The sequence below is a fragment of the Mercenaria mercenaria genome, unplaced genomic scaffold (assembly GCF_021730395.1).
Source record: "Mercenaria mercenaria strain notata unplaced genomic scaffold, MADL_Memer_1 contig_1819, whole genome shotgun sequence".
NCBI lineage: Eukaryota > Metazoa > Mollusca > Bivalvia > Venerida > Veneridae > Mercenaria > Mercenaria mercenaria.
This window is the reverse complement of record NW_026459827.1, coordinates 26,109-47,822: the sequence shown is the minus strand read 5'-3', so window position 1 is coordinate 47,822 and position 21,714 is coordinate 26,109. Positions and strand designations below refer to the sequence as shown.

At 38.3% G+C, this 21,714-nt stretch overlaps 2 protein-coding genes across 2 annotated transcripts; one reads left to right on the top strand and one right to left on the bottom strand.

The window, feature by feature from the left end:
• Nucleotides 1-8,440: 8,440 nt before the first annotated feature.
• Nucleotides 8,441-9,915, bottom strand: LOC123558202 (THAP domain-containing protein 10-like). The gene is made up of 2 exons (XM_053532851.1): nucleotides 9,541-9,915; nucleotides 8,441-8,446 (listed from the first exon to the last, which is right to left on the bottom strand). Exons 1-2 carry the CDS (start codon nucleotides 9,913-9,915, stop codon nucleotides 8,441-8,443), a joined length of 381 nt encoding a protein of 126 aa, XP_053388826.1.
• Nucleotides 9,916-15,317: 5,402 nt separating this feature from the next.
• On the top strand, nucleotides 15,318-15,994 carry LOC123538029 (uncharacterized). The gene is made up of 2 exons (XM_053532850.1): nucleotides 15,318-15,483; nucleotides 15,642-15,994. Exons 1-2 carry the CDS (start codon nucleotides 15,318-15,320, stop codon nucleotides 15,992-15,994), a joined length of 519 nt encoding a protein of 172 aa, XP_053388825.1.
• The last annotated feature ends 5,720 nt before the right edge of the window (nucleotides 15,995-21,714 follow it).

Here is a 21,714-nt window from a genome sequence, read left to right as displayed (position 1 = left end):
CCAGCCAGCAAACGTCCGGGAACTGGTAGCAGCGCTGCACCAGGAGTGGGCCAGAATCTCACGGTATCTGTTACGCAACTGGTGCGGCTCTATGAGGCGTCGCCTTGCTGCTGTGGTTGCTAGCAGAGGTGGCCACACGCGCTACTGATTTTTCTAATGCAATTTCTCCGACCGGGCTATTAAAATTCAAGATTTAAGCTTAATGCGACAATGAAATGATTTCTTATTGACAATAAATTCTTGTAAAGCATCTAATTTGCGAATGGAATTGTTCTTTTCTAATTTTGAATCACGGTTAACGAAAAATTGTATACCGAGTTTGAATGAGGCGTTTCTTTATCTCGTCAGTGTATATATAGTAGAGAGAATTTATACGAACTAAATCACCACCTCAATATACCAGACCAATTACGGCAAAACGCCTAGCAGTACAAACGAACACGCACATGCCACAGTAAGTCCACTAACCCAATAAGATTAGTTTCGATACTGCTTTATATATGAGCCCGAATTATACTAGACATTCATACTGGTTCAACATTTGCATATATATACACAAATCTCTGTTTTCTTGTCTCACAAATCTGTAGTGACATTTTAGTATTTTTAACTGTTTGGGACCAGAGAAGCTATATTTTCTCCCTCTGAAAATTAACTAGATCCCGAGGATACACTGAATATATAGAGAGATAATTTGCATTAAATTCAGAACAGTTGAATTTCTTATACGTGAGATCCGCTAGGATACAAGTCCGCATTATAAATTTTTATATAGCAGAGAGAATTTACACGAAATATATCACCACCTCAATATACCAGACCAATTACGGCAAAGCGCCTAGCAGTACGAACGAACACGCACATGCCACAGCAAGTCCACTAACCCAATAAGATTAGTTTCGATGCTGCTTTATATACGAGCCCGAATTGTACGACACATTCATACTGGTTCAACATTTGCATATATACACTCAAATTTCATGTCTCATATATATATAAATATATTGTTCTATGACAATAATTTACAGGATTAAACGAGAAATTATATGTTGAGTTAAAATCCGTATGGGAATGATATGTAGTTTTCTTTCAGAACTCTTTTGTCAAAAACCAGACGATAGTCTTTGTGTTGGGATACAGTGAATAGTTTAGCGCTGTCTCTATGCCTGGTTATTTTCTGTATATCTGTCACGGTTACTGTTCTTAATGGTTCTTTTGTAACGAAACGTTTAACGGTGTCGAAATTTACCGTTTGAAGGTTTTTATGATTCAAGGTTATTCCTCGGATTTTGCAATGAAACTGGTTCCCACATTCATCAGGGTTGGTCATTTGTTAAGCGTAATTGTTTGGACCACCGGTTACAAAAGTCTGAATGTCATTGACCGGTACCTCGTCTGTTAGGTCCCCCAAATAATCCCCTAATGCCGGTTTGGATTCGCCCTGTCTTGTAGAGAAGGCAACTGAATCAGTGTCGGCAAACATGGCTCTCTGACCTAAGTACTCCAAGTAAGAATACAGTTTCAGACGAGCTTGAGCTGTTGTATAGACGGCAATGACAACGTTGGTTTTTGAGTTCGTATCAACAAAGTCATTCTTATACTTCCATCGCATCTCAACCATTTCGTCAGAAACATAGTTGACTGAGGTCACTTCCTCCCGATCAGAAGTTAATTTATCAAAGTACTGTAGGCTTACTTATTTTAGCGGTGTACTAATAACAGCGCTTTTAGCGCTATGCCACGTGCGCTAATTCATGTCCGCGCATTAATTCGCCAAGCATTTTCATGTACATTTTCATTTGATGATGTTTTCTTCGAACTTCTGCAAATAATTACTCTTGAGAGTTTGTACTAGTTACACTGCTTGCTAATATTTTAAGGTTCGTATGATATTCCTGTTTATTGTTCATATTATTATTTTAAATATATGATCATGCAAAATAAAATATTTAAGCTTGTAGTTTGTGTTTTTTTTATTTGATCAAGTTGTTATCGATTTCCGTATCACCTTCGGGCATGTCCGTTGTTGCAGTCGCTCGTTTACGGAAAGGTGTGAACGTTTGTATTAAGACACAATGCATGTAGGACAAAGGGGATTCAATGATTAGAATGTGTGACAATCTCGTTTTATTTCAGCAATTATAACTAGTATACTGAATATAAAACACGCAGATTATTATAATAAAATACAAGAAGACAATACAGTTACGTAGGCAATATTATACTGGAAGCGCGACAAAACATCGACAGACAAAACATCGGCATGACAAAAGCTCGACAAAAACATCGACACATAATTTATTTACACTTTTTCTTCATTTTCAGGGGTTAAATTACCTTGAAATTTTTACACATATCTGAAAGGTTCGGTCTAAGTCTTCCGACAGTCAAGATTAAGACTCGAACATTTACGGTTAATGTTCAGTTAATGGGTGGTGGTATTAAAATGTGCAGTTGTGAAAATTGTTGTCAGGTACTGACCAAACTTACCCAGCTGACACAAAATTTAATACCAGTTCGATTAAGTGCAACACTGATATCTTGTATGTGACAACAACTCAATTTTGATGACAAAAAGCTTAGTTTGGACATACTAGGACATACTAGACAAGTTTCGTGTCAAATAATATCATTCTATGTCACAGATAACAGCCCATTTCTGCATTTCTGTATGTTCATATTCGTAAGATAATATCTGTTATTTAGTCAATAATGAAAAAACGTTAGCAATATGGTTTAAATTCATTCAAATTAATTGAAGTATGACAAAAATGATATATGTTCCCTTACTCTGCAAAATTAATGACATTATTTCGGTAAGGTTTAAGATATTGGCAAAACATGTATTTGTCATTCATAAGTTGTTGAACTGTATACATTTAGTAATTATGAACAAAAGCATAAAACAATAAAACAGATATAATTTGACAACCCTGTATACGATACCATCGCTTCTAATTATTTGATTATTTAGAAGGAAACATTAGCTTAAGCGTTATTGTTATAAATCAACGCCATAACCGTTTTTTACGAGTTGTCAAAAATAACCACGGAATACTTACTGTAGTTAAACTATAGAATTTCAATAACGCCGCGCCACATTGTCTCAAATGTCGTTAATTTTGATCATCATATCATGATGGATAGATAGCCTTCAAGTAACTTATAAGAATTTTGGACCTTGTTATGGCGTAATGACACCTGTTTTTATCTCCTAGGAAGGTATTCATTACATAATAATCGACGTAGTTTTTTTTCAAGTGCAGTTATATATATATATACCTTTTTAGTTTTGTTTTTTGCCTTCACTTATTGTTCTTTGATAGCTTGTTTAGCGCAAAGTTTGCAATGTTTTTATTTCAGTCCACGAACACGAACCTCACAGGTAAAATCTTTCAGCAGATGTAATTCAGTTAGTATATTTATTAAAATATTATGTATTCAGAAAAGATCGTTCATGTATTTTGATGTTTATGATCAATTTAATCCAAAAATATATAATACACATTTAAAAAACTAATATTCGCTCATGTTCGGTTATTTATGGTGGTACAGGCCTGAAACAGATCGCGTGTAAAAAATTACAATAATAACGTGCTTATTGCCACTATGATTTACTTCCAGAGTAATTTCTTGCTTTCTTTTTCAGTTTGTTTATTAGATATTGGTAATTCTAAGGGCCTCTATGATGGTGTATCGTTTTGTTCCTCGGGCATCTTCGGTATTCGGTGGTTCCCCGATGGTTACAGCTCGACCTGAACATTCTTGTATGACACGTCGCCAATACGTTTTTACTACTTTATCCTTACGACGTTTGTCCTTATTAAAAATATATCCATCAAACACAAGTTGCAACTTTCCTTTTTGTGAAGTAACGAGCTCCATCACTATGGACGAAGATGAAAGTGTTCGTGAAAATCTTCGTGAATCTCCGTAAATCTCCGAGAGCCTCATCTCGGACAGCGCTAAAATTAGAAATTAGCGGTCTCGCGAGAGCGCTAATTCACGTCCACGCATTAATTAGATATTTCACCAAAATTTCGTTTGCGCTACATTTTTGCCGCGCTAATAAATGTACGCCTACAGTAAACGGATGGGTCATTTACATAATCTACCTGCTGCATGTTGGATCTCTGACCAAACTTTCCCCAGAACGAATTCAGCATGAGTTTGGCTAAGGCTCTCATTCCGGGATTTTTCCTGATATTCTGATAGTCCAGACGAATATCTTCCTCTTTAAAGTACTGATCTATATAACTTTGTTTATCTTCCTCTGTTTTACACCATTTTGGCCACCCAATCGCCTCTTGTTTCAGTTTCAAGAATGTATTCACATACCCAGTGAAAAGCTCCCACCCCCCACCCCTGTTTGGTTTCTGGATTGTACTAGATTACCCCCTTAAAATTCCAAACTTCAAGTATAGATTCTACACGGTAACCAGTATTGACCGCCTTCTTCAGCTCGTCTGTAACCCATGTGCCTACAAATGATCTCTCCTAGTCAGAATGATTACACGAGTCCTGTTCTTTGTGTTCGGCACACGTTTGACATAAATGAAACAACAGTTTTCCATTTACCTTAGAAGGGAGTACAAGATGAAATAATCCTCTTGGGGGAACCACCTCTACATTTGATGAGACCTTCGTAATCGTATATATCTTTAAAGTTTTCTGTGATAATTTTTTGATGACCTATGAGAATCTTGCCTGTTTCATCAATGTATGGGTAGAGTGATGTAACGTCGTAGTAGTGGATTTCTCATTTTTGTGAAGCTTCTTTGTATAATGTATAGGCCTCTGTCCTGCACGGCTTTAGTGTTGTCAGTTCTAAATGTTCTATGAAATTCCTCATTTCAGCATTTTCAAGGAGTTGCTGCTCAAAATCGGATTCCCATATTGACACGTATGTCTACCCAAGATCTTCCAAGTAATTTTGTTTTCCTATTGTTCTATCATACAGTTCACCCATGGTCATTCTGTTGACTTGATTAACGGTCTTTCGAGAATACTTTGAAGGGTTGCCGTGCCAAAAATCACCGTGGAATTCCAAGACAACTTTGTCACCGTCAGCTGTAATATCCGTCAACAAGGTATGGGCCAATAGACTTTCCCCACCGTTTTGGGCGTGCTGAATTCTATGTCCGTGATGGTGCGAAAGATACTTGATCCACTGCAGGGCTTTTACCGATTGTTTTCGTTTAGGGTTGTAACCATGGTGTGGGGTAAGTCCGATTGTTTCAGGTTGTAGAAAGTTTGTTCTGAACACTAGGTGACATGCAGAGGCAGTAGTGATACAACGTTCAAATGGATCTATATCTGTAATGGCCATAAAATGTTCTCTGAAGCGAAGGGAGCACGTCTTGAGAATATCAGCATCTGATTTGCAATAGTCCAACAGTTCTTTCTTGAAGTCAAAGTAATCGTTTTTGTCTTCAAGAATTTTTTTCTCTTGTCAGGTTTTACTTTTTCTATTTCATACTATCAGGGCTGTAGTACTGTATGTCAGGTAAACGGTTCATGACAACATTCTGATTTTCTTTGCGGTTGAACAAATGTGGAAAATAACCTTTTTTCAGTTCCTCAATGCCAAACATAGATGGTAAATTTGCCAAAGCCAATGGTAGAAAATTGATTGATTGAATCGATCATTTTAATTTTACGAGATTCTACTGTCAAACACATGACCTTTGCGCCATTGGGAATTACCTTCGGTTTGATAGCGCTCTCGTACAAGAATTGAAGAATTGGGATATGAGTCATACCCTTGGAAATTATGACATAGTACAGTACTATTATAGTTTTCTTCCGAAAACAACCATTCGCAAAAGTCATTCAACGTAGTGGGACCCTGGAAAATGTACTCCCGCTGATCACACTCCTCACAACAAGTGTCCTTGTCCATACATGTTATATATACTTTCTGGACTACCCGTAAGTTAGGGTTGTGTTCGTATCCACCACATTTGGAACTTTGACAGTTTAGACATTTTCCATGTGAGTTTGGACTGTATCCCTTTTCGCATTGTACTAGGCAACCTAGTGTACATTCAAAATCAAAGAAAATGAATGTCTTGACATTTTCAATATTGTCTACAAGTTCTCCTTCAATGGACTTTATAATGTTCTTCCTGCAACTCTTTTCTTTCTGGTATCATATAACACCGATGTCCCTCCGGAAAAAAATCTTTACAAATATGACAATAGATATCACCACAAATGTGTGCCTTCTTACTCATTTTCTTGTAAACTGTTTTCCCACAATCTGTACAACGAAAGGTGGAACGACAGGTCGAATTACCCGTTTGTGTTGTTGTTTTGTGAAGGTTGAAACACACATCTCCGCGGAAAAAAACAGATGACAATCATCACATTGCATCCACTCTCTTCCGATTCATCGTGTACCTTGCGACACGCATGACATACATTGTTGCACGCGTGGTCTTCAATATTGCTGTATCCTTTGTTACACTTGGTACAGTAATAGCTTGTTGATATGAAGGCTGCCATACTAGTAATGATGTCATAATGACCATTGTGGTAGTACAAGAATATGTGCTGATCTGCCTCTGGTCCTTTTTAAATAATTCCATTGAAATGGTTAGCTGGGATGATGTGTATTTGGTAATCTGTTAGGACCTCTTGAAATGTTTTTATTTCTTCGACACCGCATTTTCCCGGTGTCACGTTAGCCAACTGGTGAAGTTCTCTAGCCAGGTCTCCTTGTAAGATTCTCCAAGACGTATACTTTTCCATTTTTCGTGGTGATTCAGTTTGGCTTTTGCAGTAACGTGGCCCTAGCACAGCATAAGTTAACGTCATTCTGAATACGTATGAAACACTGTTTTCTTTCAATGTTTTCTCTAAGTCAACATATTTACACCGTTTACCAACACAACCAAAGGGCATGTCTACTAGTGTCACTTCCATGACCAGACCAGAATCAATGCGGAACACTTCGTTGGACTGGAGCACCCTTTCCAGTTCGGCCATAAATATGTCCGCTGTCAATGTAGGAACTCGATCAAAAGGGATTACAATCGGATAATCCAGAGATGGACTTTGTACCACCATTCTGATAAAATCTTTTGGTTTATCGTATACGGTTACATTTTTGAAAATGGCAGTAAATAGTGTCTTCAGGGTGGACAGTATGTCTTCCGTTATTTCTATGTCTTTGAAGCTGATTTTATATGTGGACGCAGATGTTTTAACTCATTAATACCTGCAGCCATATCGCCGCTTAATTACTGGTATCAATTTTCCGATACATTCCTGAGCCACTTATCAATTTATCTGCTTTGTATGCCTGTGGATTTTCACTGATAATCAATAATCGATAAGATCTAGGCATCCTTTGATCAAAATTAGGGACAAACATCTGTATATAAAAGATGAATAAAACTGAAATTTTCACAACTGATACTACAATTCATGATCTAATCAATAATTTAAAATTTACTATTATTTTGATTTGCAAAATTGTTTTACAGGCCAACTGAAGTAACATGAATATGGAAAACTGCAATATTCAAGAAAGATTGGAATAGAAAAACAGCCACTATTTGATTATTTTATATTTATTCAAATATCATCTATTGCTAAACTTTAAAGCAAATGACATTATGAAAGAACAATATTATATTTTATTTAATAAAATTAAAAATACAGAATAAAAAAGAAAGATTCTACGGTATAATAGAATGAGAGGATAAAATGGGCAATAATTCTAATTCCGATATTTAGTGATGAGTATATTAAAAAAAAAACATGCTTAAATAATAAATATTTTGATTTTTGCGATCGCTTCCGGGTTTTATAAATCTTTAGAGTAAAATATTTTCATTGGTTGACTTTGACAGCAGTCCAATCGTTGGTACTCTTACAAACGTAAAATCACGTCACGCGGCATACAGTACTATCAGGCGGATAGCGCATTTATGCGATCCTCGACATACACGCCTGTTATCTCTTGACGGATAAATACGACACGCGGTACTCGATAAGAGTTAAAATGAACGCATAAATGCGATCTGCGTCCTTAATGAGTTAAACTTCTCCATATGTTGCTCTTTAATCTTGTTGATTGTGTAAAATTGTCTTGGATCATCACTTTTACGCAGTCGTTTGGCTACATTGGTGTCTTCAGTATTAACTGCAGGTCTTTTCTGGCCACCTCCGATCTAATGTTTCTCGACCCTATGGCGCTGAAGATTGTCGGGACGATTAAAGGCACGGTTGCATTCAGGGCAGTGTACATTGTTCATATTGTTGCGTTTTTTTTCATATGTTTGTCCAAGTTCGCCTTTCGAGTGAATCTTGCACCGCAAATGTCACATCGGAAATTCATCCAGTGATTTGCGGTAAGTTGATGTTTCAGTAGTTCACTTTTCATTTTTACAGAAAAGTCACACTCGGGACAATTAAACACCATATTGACTGGTTATATCTGAAATTAGTAAAGGATAAACACATTTTTTTAATCTGTGTTAAACGGAAACACCCTTTATTCATTCATTCATTTATTCATTTATTTATAAACATTAATATCAGACGCGTGCCACATTTGTCAAACAGGTAGTTAACAAATATAATTTAAATCAATACACCGTACTATTACATTGACCATAAAGAAACCATTCGGCAGTTTAAACTACCTATTTAACAACCACCCATGCGGATAAAAAAGTGCGTCTGCTTTTAGTTTAAATATTATCACCCTTTATAACAAGAGAGGTTGTTTGGTTTACGGTTTTACCTTACGCGTAAAATGTTTTTTTTATCGTTTTTTTTCGTGTGCTAATCAATACTAGCGATCCGCTCACCTCGGATATCTAAGGTATTATTATTTATTAATGTACAATCGACATTAAAGTATGTCTTTGTTTTCCTATAACTCACGCATGCGCATCAGATGTGGTGGACAATTCAAATCAAGCATGACTAACCATCCCATGCAGTTGTCCCTGCATGGAGAACTGGACAAACCGTCTGATCTAATATTGTGCAGTTAGTCCAAATAATTGTACTCAAGACCAGAATATTGTTACTAATTTTTTTTTGGCAGTTCGATATTCCCCTCCGTGTACAAAACTACAAACCAGGAAAAGGTTCAAAGTGTGGTGGAAAAACTTTTTTCCTTTTCGAATGTAATGACCAACGAATTTCGTCTGTGGAGAATCAGGTTAAAATACGGCAACAGATAAAAAAAACTAATATCTGTTAGGTAGACAATAAATGGAGTTAATCTGACGCATATAGTTTGTTTTTAAATTGTGAAGGTTAAACTGTAACTACAATGCTTGCAAATGTCAGAAATTTAAATAAAAGGCAGCCACTCGGCGCCATAAGCTTGCCCAGGCAGACAATGTGAAATACCTGCATAAAATACTCGCAAGGGTGTCATGCAGTATTTATAGATAGATAGATACCAGAATGCAAAATCTGTCTACCCGAGACGTCAGTTATATTAACACTAGTCTACTGTGCAGTGACAATAATACTGATTTATATATCATATAAACTACACATAAACTAACTTACTCTGGCACATTCCCTCTTTCTGAATGCACTCCTCAACACAGGCTCTTTCTGTTTGTAATTGTCTATGTTTTGTCCAAATAAAGTTGGAATGGCAGTGACCTCGATTTTAGCCTTGTAACTCAAACCTTCCTTCCAATGCAACCGCGTGGTAAGTGTGAAACACTCAATTTCAAAGTGTTCGCTACAAACAAGCTGTGCGTTGTCCGATTTTGATTTCGGTCCACTCCATCCAGCCCGTGAGAAGCAAGTTCCCGTAGCTTGTACAGCCTTTATCCATCGTTCTCGATTTGAAGAGTCTTTTGGAAATTGGTGCAAACTAATGTTATTACCACGTTTATTCGTGCACCCACATACACAACACTGTGCACCTGGCATCGCGAAAAATATCCAATATTTGTTATAATTTATAGTTATTTGTGAATGTAAACACGCTTTCTAAATGGCGAAGAATATCCGGGGTACTGCTTGTGACGTCACACGGAAATTTCCGATCAATATTTGCCGGAGATAACCGACGCTCGATTTGGCCAGGGAGGCAAATCGTACAGGTAAATTATACCTGTAAATTACAGTTATGGGGATGGTTATTTTTTTAAAAAGCTTCACCAAATTTATTTATGGCATATATAGAACGATTCTGTAAAATCATAATTCTTCATCCAAGGGGCCCTTTAATGCGCCTTAAGACATGAAGTTTAAACGTTTACCTGTAACTCGCTGTGCCGTGACAAAAATGTATCGTCTGTTAACAGTTTACAGTGTTTTATTGACAAGCGCATTACATAAAAAAACGTTTTAAGGCATGAAAGTTAGGGCATGGAAATCAGGACATGAAATTTAAGGGAATAAAAGTTAGGGCATGCAAGTCGCCATGAAATTTAGGGGATGAATGTTACGCCATAAAAGTTTAAAAGAAACTTCTTAAGCACGATTTCTCATTTCCGTTTGAGCCGCAGAGCTGTGCGTATCGTTAAAAAATTACTCACAAAATATGTCAATTTTGTAATAAGAAGTATGTATGGCTTCAAGATTTAAAAAGACATGTAAAAGTCAAACATCTAAGTTCATATGGAGAACAAAACATTATCAGTCTGCAGCAACAACAGCTTGAAAAGCAGCAGCAGCATCAGCAGGAAAAGCATCAGCAGCAGGAAAAGCAGCAGCAGCATCTGCAGGAAAAGCAGCAACAGCAGCAGGAAAAACTGTAGCAGCAGGAAAAGCAGCAGCATCAGCAGCAGGAAAAGCAGCAGCAGCAGCAGCAGCAGGAAAAGCAGCAGCATCAGCAGGAAAAGCAACAGCAGCAGCAGCAGGAAAAGCAACAGCAGCATCTGCAGGAAAAGCAGCATCAGCAGCAACAACAGAAGCAGGAAAAGCAGCAGCAGCAGCAGGAAAAGCAACAGCAGCAGCAGCAGCAGCAAGAAAGGCAGCAGCAGCAGCAGCAGCAGTAGCAGGAAAAGCAACAGCAGCATCTGCAGGAAAAGCTATAACAGCAGCAGGAAAAGAAGCAGCAGCAGGAAAAGCAGCAGCAGCAGCAGCAGCAGCAGGAAAAGTAGCAACAGCAGCAGCAGGAAAAGCAACAGCAGCAGCAGCAGCAGCAGCAGGAAAAGCAACAGCAGATTTTAAAAGACATGTAAAAGTCAAACATCTAAGTTCATATGGAGAACAAAACATTATCAGTCTGCAGCAACATCAGCTTGAAAAGCAGCAGCAGCAGCAGCAGGAAAAACAGCAGCATCAGCAGGAAAAGCAGCAGCATCAGCAGCAGGAAAAGCAGCAGCAGCATCAGCAGGAAAAGCTGCAGCAGCAGGAAAAGCAACCACAGCATCTGCAGGAAAAGCAGCAACAGCAGCAGGAAAAGCTGTAGCAGCAGCAGCAGGAAAAGCAGCAGCATCAGCAGCAGGAAAAGCAGCAGCAGCAGCAGCATCAGCAGGAAAAGCAACAGCAGCAGGAAAAGCAGCAGCAGCAGCAACAGCAGAAGCAGGAAAAGCTGCAGCAGCAGGAAAAGCAACCACAGCATCTGCAGGAAAAGCAGCAACAGCAGCAGGAAAAGCTGTAGCAGCAGCAGCAGCAGCAGGAAAAGCAGCAGCAGCAGCAGCAGCAGGAAAAGCAGCAGCATCAGCAGTAAAAGCAACAGCAGCAGGAAAAGCAGCAGCAGCAGCAACAGCAGAAGTAGGAAAAGCAGCAGCAGCAGGAAAAGCAACAGCAGCATCTGCAGGAAAAGCAGCAACAGCAGCAGGAAAAGCAGCAGCAGCAGCAACAGCAGAAGCAGGAAAAGCAGCAGCAGCAGGAAAAGCAACAGCAGCAGCAGCAGCAGCAGCAGCAAGAAAGGCAGCAGCAGCAGCAGCAGCAGTAGCAGGAAAAGCAACAGCAGCATCTGCAGGAAAAGCAGTAACAGCAGCAGGAAAAGCAGTAGCAGCAGCAGGAAAAGAAGCAGCAGCAGGAAAAGCAACAGCAGCAGCAGCAGCAGCAGGAAAAGTAGCAACAACAGCAGCAGGAAAAGCAACAGCAGCAGCAGCAGGAAAAGCAACAGCAGCAGCAGCAGCCACCACCACCACCACAGCAGCAGCGGGAGCAGCAGCAATTTCAACCTCATTAAACATTACAAGAGGACCCTAAGAGCACGACGGTTCTCAAACACCCTTTCACCATGAAGATTTCCGGTCCAACAGGTATATTCTAATTAAATTACGAATTTCAAATTAATATACTGACGAGATAAAGAAACGCCTCGTTGAAATTTGGCGTTATTTTTTTCCTAACGCTTTTAATTGTTGTGAAATGTAGTAAATCTACATGTACTCTGACCGACAAACACAGTGAACAAAAACTCGCGCGATTTCATTCAGCCATTTGTTCACTTCATGTACCTGGTCATGATTTCCTCGTGCAGTCCGTGCATGTAAACCATGTGGTTTGATTGAACGATTTTTGCACATGTACATGTGTAATACGACACACAACCATATTTTCAGCTATTCTCTGAAAAAAACATTAGTTTTCGTAATGCCGAGGCTGAATTCTGAAGAGAGGGCTCAGGTTTTGGCTATGCTTGAATGTGGGCGAACGCAGGAACAAGTTGCTAGACGTTTTAACGTCTCTCGTTCGACAATTGTGCGTCTTATTCGACGTGTTAGAGACACGGGAACGTCTATCGATAGACCACGTTCAGGTAGACCGCGTGTAACGTCAATACGACAGGATAATTATATACGTCAACGTCATTTACGTGACAGACTTGTGACGGCGCAATCTACGTCACGTATAGTTGTAGGTAACCGTGGACGTCCAATTAGTCGACATACAGTGAGAAATCGACTCAGAGAACGCGGAATTACCTGTCGTAGGCCCTACCGCGGTCTAATTCTAACGTTCCGCCACCGTCACCAACGTCTTATTTGGGCCCGCAACCATCGCGGCCAGCGTTGGCAGAACGTAGTGTTCAGTGACGAGTCGCGTTTCAACTTGTGGAACGCCGACGGACGTATCCGTGTCTATAGACGACGCCATGAACGCTACGCAAACAATTGCGTTTTGGAGCACAATCGTTACGGTGGAGGTGGAGTAATGGTGTGGGCAGCAATCAACCATAGGTTTAAGTCCCAACTCGTCGTTTGCCAAGGTAATCTCACAGCCAGGCGTTACATCGACCAGATATTACGTCATGTAGTTGTCCCTTTATTCCGTCAACGTCAAGGATTAGTCTATCAGCACGACAACGCGCGACCTCACGTTGCACGCGTCACCAGGGACTTTCTACAGGCTAGAAACATTAATGTTTTACCTTGGCCGGCGTGTTCACCGGACTGCAATCCGATTGAACACGCGTGGGATTATCTCGGACGGCGGTTACGCCAACGTCAACCCCAGCCAGCAAACGTCCGGGAACTGGTAGCAGCGCTGCACCAGGAGTGGGCCAGAATCTCACGGTATCTGTTACGCAACTGGTGCGGCTCTATGAGGCGTCGCCTTGCTGCTGTGGTTGCTAGCAGAGGTGGCCACACGCGCTACTGATTTTTCTAATGCAATTTCTCCGACCGGGCTATTAAAATTCAAGATTTAAGCTTAATGCGACAATGAAATGATTTCTTATTGACAATAAATTCTTGTAAAGCATCTAATTTGCGAATGGAATTGTTCTTTTCTAATTTTGAATCACGGTTAACGAAAAATTGTATAATAACTGTTATTATTGAAATTAAATGTGAGAGTTTTGGTTAAACCTAAACATAATTTTATTACTTGTGGAAAAACACTTTTATGAAGGACTTGTTGTTGTACAATACCACTAGAATCAAGCCATACATATAGAAAATAGTGTGGTTTTACAAAAAGCGTTCAGTAATTAAAAGATCCGTGTTACCGCAGGTGGAATTCGTTCAAGGCATTCCAGCAGACCTGGAGGACATCGATTTCTTTGATCCTAGACTCAACAGCTTGCTCATTTTGGACGACCTGTTTAGTGAATCCGGAAAGGATATGAGGATTACCGATTTATTCACTGGGGGATCGCACCACAGATCTCTATCTGTGATTTCCATCAACCAAAATTTATTTGCCAACAAGGATCCGAATCAAAGGAGGAATTGTCATTATTTAGTTCTGTTTAATAATCCGGTTTATCGACAAGCAATGATGACATTAGCAAAACAGATGTACCTAGGCAATACCTTTCAAAAACCCTTTGCCAAAGCCACAAAGAACCCTTACGGGTATTTGCTTGTGGATTTGAAACTTTTTACGCCAGAAAATGACAGGTTGAAATATGCCATAGAATGGCCAGAAGGCAACTTGAATCTAGACATAAATGTATTGACCAATCAGATGCAAGAGCGCACAGAAGACTGTATTAAAGACCAAAATGCTGGAAGCATGGTTCATTTATCAGTTGGAGTTCAAACTGTTCATATCGACGAAGAAAATATAATGGCCGATAAAGGACAAGCTTGTGACGATTGTGGGCACTTATTTGACTTGGCGCACGAAGTTCAGAGGCACGTGAAAAGTGGTTGGTGTCCAGAAAACAGGGAACCCCCAACTAAAAGGGCAAAATTAGAAGATGAAAATGAAATTGATGATGACGTCGAAGATAATGAAGGATATAAACATTTGTGGCACCTTGCTCAAGCATGTAACAAAGACAGGTTCAGTAAAATTATACGACCAATATATTGGCGATGGAGAAGACGAACACAACGGACACAGCCATACGCAGAGAAAAAAATCTTTGAAAGATACAGGTCGTTGCTCAAAAAATACTGGTTTCCACTGTTGACTAATGCTACCCATCGTGCCATAGTTGAACAAATTGAAAATCTCCGTAGTAAAGGAACCAGTTTGACATCTGCGGTAAAAAGGGTCTTAAAGAAAAACAAGAATTCCTTTGAAGACTTATTTGAGTTGGAGGATTCGGATAATGATGAAAGCGAAAACGATACGGATAGTGATGACTTAGAATAAAAACGTTTGACATTAAACTGTTCATTCATTTCTTGTCTGAACACTGAACTGTGAAGACATGGCTCCGTGGGAGGATTATTTAAAGCAAATCTATTTTGATCTATCACATCCCGGAAGTTTCAGTGGACCACAGAAACTATATAAAGTGGTGAAATAGGAAGGAAAATTTGACATCGGGATGCACAGAATACGAAAATTCTTGCACAATCAAGACGCCTATAGCTTACATAAACCTGTGAGAAGACGGTTTATAAGAAATCATGTGGTGAGCGCTGGAATAGATGACTTATGGATGGCTGATTTGTTTGACATGCATAAATATGCAAGGGAGGGATATAAATACATCTTACTGGTTATTGATACGTTCTCCCAAGTACGTTTGGCTACGACCCTTAAAATCAAAGACGGGAGACGATGAAGTAGATGCATTCAAGGACATTCTGTCAAAACTTGGCCGAACTCATAAAAGACTGATCACGGATAAAGGTTAGTAGATAATCAAATGGATTCTTTATAAAGCCATTACAGTATTACTTTATCATTCAGAATAGTTTTCTACATCATTAAGTACTGATAAAACTTTTGAATTGTTAATAAATATTAAATGCAGTTTATACTTTAACCCCAACTTATCGCTATTTCAGGTCAGGAGTTCAGAGCCAAATCAGTACAAGATCTGATGAAAAAATACAATGTCTTATACTCCCCAACACAGAATGAGACTAAGGCGAGCACGAGCGAACGTGCTGTACTAAGCTTAAAATCAAGAATAATGCGCTACTTAACGTACAAGGATAACTACACATATCTACCTGTTTTATCAGCCATTTCAGTATCATACAATAACTCATACCATAGAACAATTGAAACAACACCGGCCAGTGTAAAAGACACTAACAAGGAAGAAGTGAGATTAGCCACATATTTTGTACAAAATCCGAGGAAAGGTAAAATTGACGCGAAACTTAAAAGATTCGGATATAAAATTGGTGACTAAGGTAAGGATTACGTACTTGAGAAATGTGTTTACCCGTGCGTATGATCAAACGTACAGTGGAGAAGTGTTCCGAGTTTCAAAATGTTATTACAGAGGAATTTTGCCTGTATACAGACTGAATGATTTGCAAGATGAAGAAATTAAAGGAACATTTTATGAGAGTGAATTGCAGAAAGTGGACTATGATCCCGACCAGGCATTTCAAAAAGAACACATTCTCAAAACAAGAGGCAAAGGACAAAATAAACAATACTTTGTGAAATGGAAACATATCCGAAGAAATTTAATAGCTGGATCAAAGCTAATGACTTTGTGTGAATAATACTGTAGTCAACTTTACGTTATTATAACATTCTTGTGTAAATAGCCTTTGTAAATATGTAAATAAATTGTAAATAAAATGTAAAAAAAAAAAGAATGTAACATGTACTTTATTAATTTAATCGTCTTTTCGAGGACAAGCTAATCTATTTACAGCGTGCGCCACTGTCGCATCAATTACAAAGTCCATTGTCGGTGATGATTATGAAGTGTATTAAAAAATTCCAAAAAATTATGATATTTAAACCGACCAAACCTTAAACAAAGTAGAATGATTCGTCTGCTTTCAATAAAGTCTTATACCTTGTATCGAATTACACCCTTTCTTTCGTCTGCTTGAAGTTATAACGATGTGTTATCGTCACCTGTCTGCGTTAAAATGATAAGATATGAGAACTGTTATTGATTTTAATGTTACTGAGTGAATGGATTATAAACATGTCTGGGCATGTAGTAGAAAAAAAGCTTACTATGGGATTTCAGAATAATTATAAGTATGTTAAACAACAATATCAAAAACTTTAAACCTCAAAGCCGAGAAAGAAAAAAAACATAGGGCCTTTACCTGTTATATCGTTTAGTGTATAATAAAAGAGTACAGGGAGAAATCCTTATGAATTTTAGATCTATTTCACTGTATATACCCAGATATAATTATTTTTAGTAACCTGTTGATATGTTTTGTATGGTTTTATTTAAATTGCTACCATTATTGTATGATCACGTAAATAGCAAAATGAATGCCTATAACAATTGGTAAGCCCGCCCGCTTAGCTCAGTAGGTAAGAGCGTTGGTCTACGGATCTCGGGGCCGCGAGTTTGATCCTCGGGCGGGGCGTATGTTCTCCGTGACTATTTGATAAACGACATTGTGTCTTAAATCATTAGTCCTCCACCTCTGATTCATGTGGGGAAGTTGGCAGTTACTTGCGGAGAACAGGTTTGTACTGGTATAGAATCCAGGAATACTGGTTAGGTTAACTGCCCGCCGTTACATGACTGAAATACTGTTGAAAAACGGCGTTAAAGCCAAAACAAACAAACAAACAAACAAACAATTGGTAAAAATAAAATTACAACATATGCCAAGGTTTTGTTGTCAATGAAGTTAAATAATCGAAACTGTCATCATGTAAGAAATCTAGGTGACATAGGAACCCTCTATTGTTCTCCTTGAGCGTGTTTGAACAACGCATACGTTTGGCTTGTGTTCATAATCACCGCAATTAGCTTTCAAACAATTAAGGCATTTTCCAGACAGATCAGGACTGTCTCCCTCCTTGCACTAAACAACATCTTCTTGAGTGCATTCGAAGTCAAAAATATGTATGTTTTTGCGTTTTCGACTTAATCAACTAATTTTTCTTCAATTGACATTCACTCAACCATATGTTTACTTTTTTCATGAAGCATATAACACAAATGGCCTTCCTCAAAAATTCCTTACATATGTCGCAATATACACTTCCAAAAATGTGTTGTTTTTTGCTAAGTTTTGTATTAACAGTCCTACCGCAAGCTTTACTACTATAGATATTTTACATGTTGAATGTCCTTTGGCTGAATTACGACGATAGAGCTCAAAACAATCTTCCCCATAGAAAAATCTGTTACAGTCGATGCAGAGAATACTTTCGCCGTCAAAATATTCGAGTACTTTCCTGCAGACGTGACATATATTGTTACACTTGTGAGTTTCCTTAGTGTTGTAACCCTTGCTACATTTTGTACAGTAATAGTTTCTGGACAGGAATGCTGCCATACTGGTGATCACATCGTAGTCATTGTCATGATAGTACAAATGTAATTTTCTCTCTGACTCTGGTCCTGTGCAGATGATTCCACTGAAATGCTCCTTAGATATCACACATATCTGGTAACCTGTAAGCACTTGTTGAAATGTTTCAATCTCCTTAAGTCCACATTTTCCAGGACGAACATCGGCATCTTTATGGAGCTTTTCATCTATATGTCTTTTAATTTCACAGCCCATGCAAATGATGTTCCATTTTCCATGTTTGTCTATCCTCGCTTGTGATGAGGACCATTGCGCAACACAAATCATCATCATTTTATATTTGAAGACTAGACCGTTTATCTAGTAGAAATTTTTTAGTGTTGACGAATACTGGCTAGAACCTCACGAAATTGAAAACAAGCATATAAATAAGTTGCAGCACTTCAAATAAAAAGAAGTTTGCGATACAGATCCTCTAGATTCTTGTTCATAAATACGGTAGTCGAAAGATTTGAATAAACATTAATCAAAAAGCGATATAAAAGGTAAAAGGGTGAAAAAATTTAAAAATGCCCCCACACTGTTAAGAAAATATATTGGTAATTCATATACAATAAAACGGATATTGATAAATATTATAGCTGTCTTTTCTCAGATATTTTAAATGAAAACAGTATTACGGCATTAGAACTGGATGCTAAATATGCAACTGTTCAGTTATGTATAACTTCCTCATATACAGTTTGAGAAAACCTCTATAGTAAGTCCGTAGTCCGTGGTCCGCAGTACGCGTAGAAGTAAGCTGAAAATCTCTAATAGGGGATCTGAGTACAAAATGGACAATTTTGCCGAAAGGGCCTTTGAAAACAGCTCACGAAAACTTACATTCGGACTTAACAGTTCACTGCATTCGACGGATTAACAAGTGTGATTACCTGTAAATACAATCGGTTTCGTAGACTATTTATCGAGGACTTCTTTATACGACACACTGGCGCCAGATCAGAAAGAAAATGCCTCTGTACATGTTATACCCTACCCCTAGGTATTCTATAAGAACCATGGTCGTGAACGGGAAAATATACTAACCCATTTCAATCGCGTATTTCATACCTAAAACACGCAGTTCAGTAAATGTGTACTATTGATATTAAACAAGTGGTAATTTATCTTCCGTTGTACCGGTCACATTTCTTCAATACTTCTTATCTTAGAAAAACAACGTGTAGTTTATAGTTTTTTCAATGGTACACAAAAAACTTGCTTGAACTTCCCTGGTGAAGTTCCGGTCTAGATTACAGACACACTCTGACTGGCTGATGTGAAAATGTATGTCAGTCGTCATTTTACTACACGTGTATGCTAAAATGTTTATATGCAGCACAAATGTGCAAAATGAATTAAATAAACAGAATAGATGTATACCAATGTATGATTTCAAATTCAAAATCATATACAAGATGAATTTCATTCATCATTTCGAGTCTTATCGTAAAACTGTGAATATATTACATTCTGTTTTTGTTTGTTTACATTTCGCTTAACATGTGCACACTGCCGTGACCTGTAGACCGGATGTTCATTAGGGGAGTTCACGCAAGTTTTTTTCTGTAACGTTGACTAAAGCATAAAATATATGGAGCATATCTGCAATATGGAATATTGAGACAATGTGACTGGTGCACGATGGAAGATAAATTATCGCTTGTTTAATATCAGTAGTACACATTTACAGAACTGCGTGTTTTAGGTATGAAATACGCGATTGAAATGGGTTAGTATATTTTCCCGTTCTTATAGAATACCTAGGGGTAGGGTATAACATGTACAGAGGCATTTTCTTTCTGATCTGGCGCCAGTGATACGACATGGTCATGTTCGCCGCATTGTGGTGTATAGGCCGCGGCCAATATGCCGGAGCGGCCTATACGTTAAATTTTATTTCTGAAATAGCTAAAATATACGGCTGCGGCCAATACGGTTTGCGTACCACCCCAAATATTTTCAAAGTCCATTGAGATATTGCTTTCATATTTTGCTTACTTGTTTACCATCTTGACCCCAGAAGTATAAGAAATAAAATTGATTATATTAAGGATAATTTTCTAGATTACGATATACTTTGTCTTACAGAAAGTAAATTATATACTGATATTCAAGATGAGTCACTGCGCCTTGACGGTTTTGACAAAATGTGTAGGAAAGACAATACCGCAAATTCTGGTGGACTTATGATTTACGTTTTGACAATGATTCATTCAGAAAGATTATATGATTTAGAAAATATTTTACCGGAATCAGTTTGGCTTAAAATAAAAGACGAAACAAAGACTTATTTAATATGTAATCTTTACCGTCCTCCACATTCAGCTGTTGAAATTTGGGATCGCATCAGCATCTGTTTTGATAGGGCGGTAGAAATATGTAATAATATAATCTTGGTAGGAGACATCAACGAAGACCAGCTGAATCCAAACAACCACAAACTTAAAGATATTTTAATGTTAAATAATATAAGAAATGTAATAAGCGAACCTACAAGAATAAGTCACCATTCACGAACGTTACTAGATCCTATCGGAATTTCGTCGTCATTTGCATATATTAAATTTAGTTATCAGACTAACTCTACCTGCAAACGACGAATATGGAATTATAAAAAAGCAAATTTCGAACATGAGATGCTTTTGAGAAAAGCGCATGTCTCCTACAACTGCCCCTATGAAAAATGTTAGTTTCTCTAGATGTTTTAGACGAGTGGATCCAATTAGATGGTCTGGATGAGTGGATCCAATCAGTAATTCAAGGGCCATAAATCAAAAGTGCCTTGGCGGATTTGGCTAGTTATCGAACTTGGGTAAGGTCTTATGGCCAAACACATTTTGTTCAAGTTTGGTGAAGATCGGATGAGAAATGTTCGACTTAGAGAGCGGACAAGAGTTAAGAGACGTATTTTTTCAGTAATTCAAGGGCCGTAACTCTAAAATGCATTGACCGATTTGGCTAGTTTTCGAACTTGGCCGAGGTCTCATGGTCAAACACATTTTGTTCAAGTTTGGTGAAGATCGGATGAGAAATGTTTGACTTAGAGTGCGGACAAGAGTAAAAAGGCCGATTTTTCGATAATTCAAGGGCCGTAACTCCAAAATGCCTGGACCGATTTGGCTAGTTATCGAACTTGGCCGAGGTCTCATGGTCAAACACATTTTGTTCAAGTTTGGTGAAGATCGGATGAGAAATGTTCGACTTAGAGTGCAGACAAGAGTAAAAAGGCCGATTTTTCGATAATTCATGGGCCGTAACTCCAAAATGCCTAAACCGATTTGGCTAGTTATCGAACTTGGCCGAGGACTCATGGTGAAACACATTTTGTTCAAGTTTGGTGAAGATCGGATGAGAAATGTTTGATTAAGAGTGCGGACATGAGTAAAAGGGCCAATTTTTCGATAATTCAAGGGCCGTAACTCCAAAATGCCTGGACCGATTTGGCTAGTTATCGAACTCGGCCGAGGTCTTATGGTCAAACACATTTTGTTTAAGTTTGGTGAAGATTGATGAGAAATATTTGAATTAGAGTGCGGACAAGAGTAAAAAGACCGATTTTTGGTAATTCAAAGGCCATAACTCCAAGACGCCTGGACCAATTTGGCTAGTTATCGAA

Coding starts and splice junctions, on each gene's coding strand:
- LOC123538029 (XM_053532850.1), top strand. CDS start 15,318: ATGCAAGGGAGGGATATAAATACATCTTACTGGTTATTGATACGTTCT. Junction 15,484..15,641: donor AAGACTGATCACGGATAAAG/GTTAGTAGATAA, acceptor TCGCTATTTCAG/GTCAGGAGTTCAGAGCCAAA.
- LOC123558202 (XM_053532851.1), bottom strand. CDS start 9,915: ATGCCAGGTGCACAGTGTTGTGTATGTGGGTGCACGAATAAACGTGGT.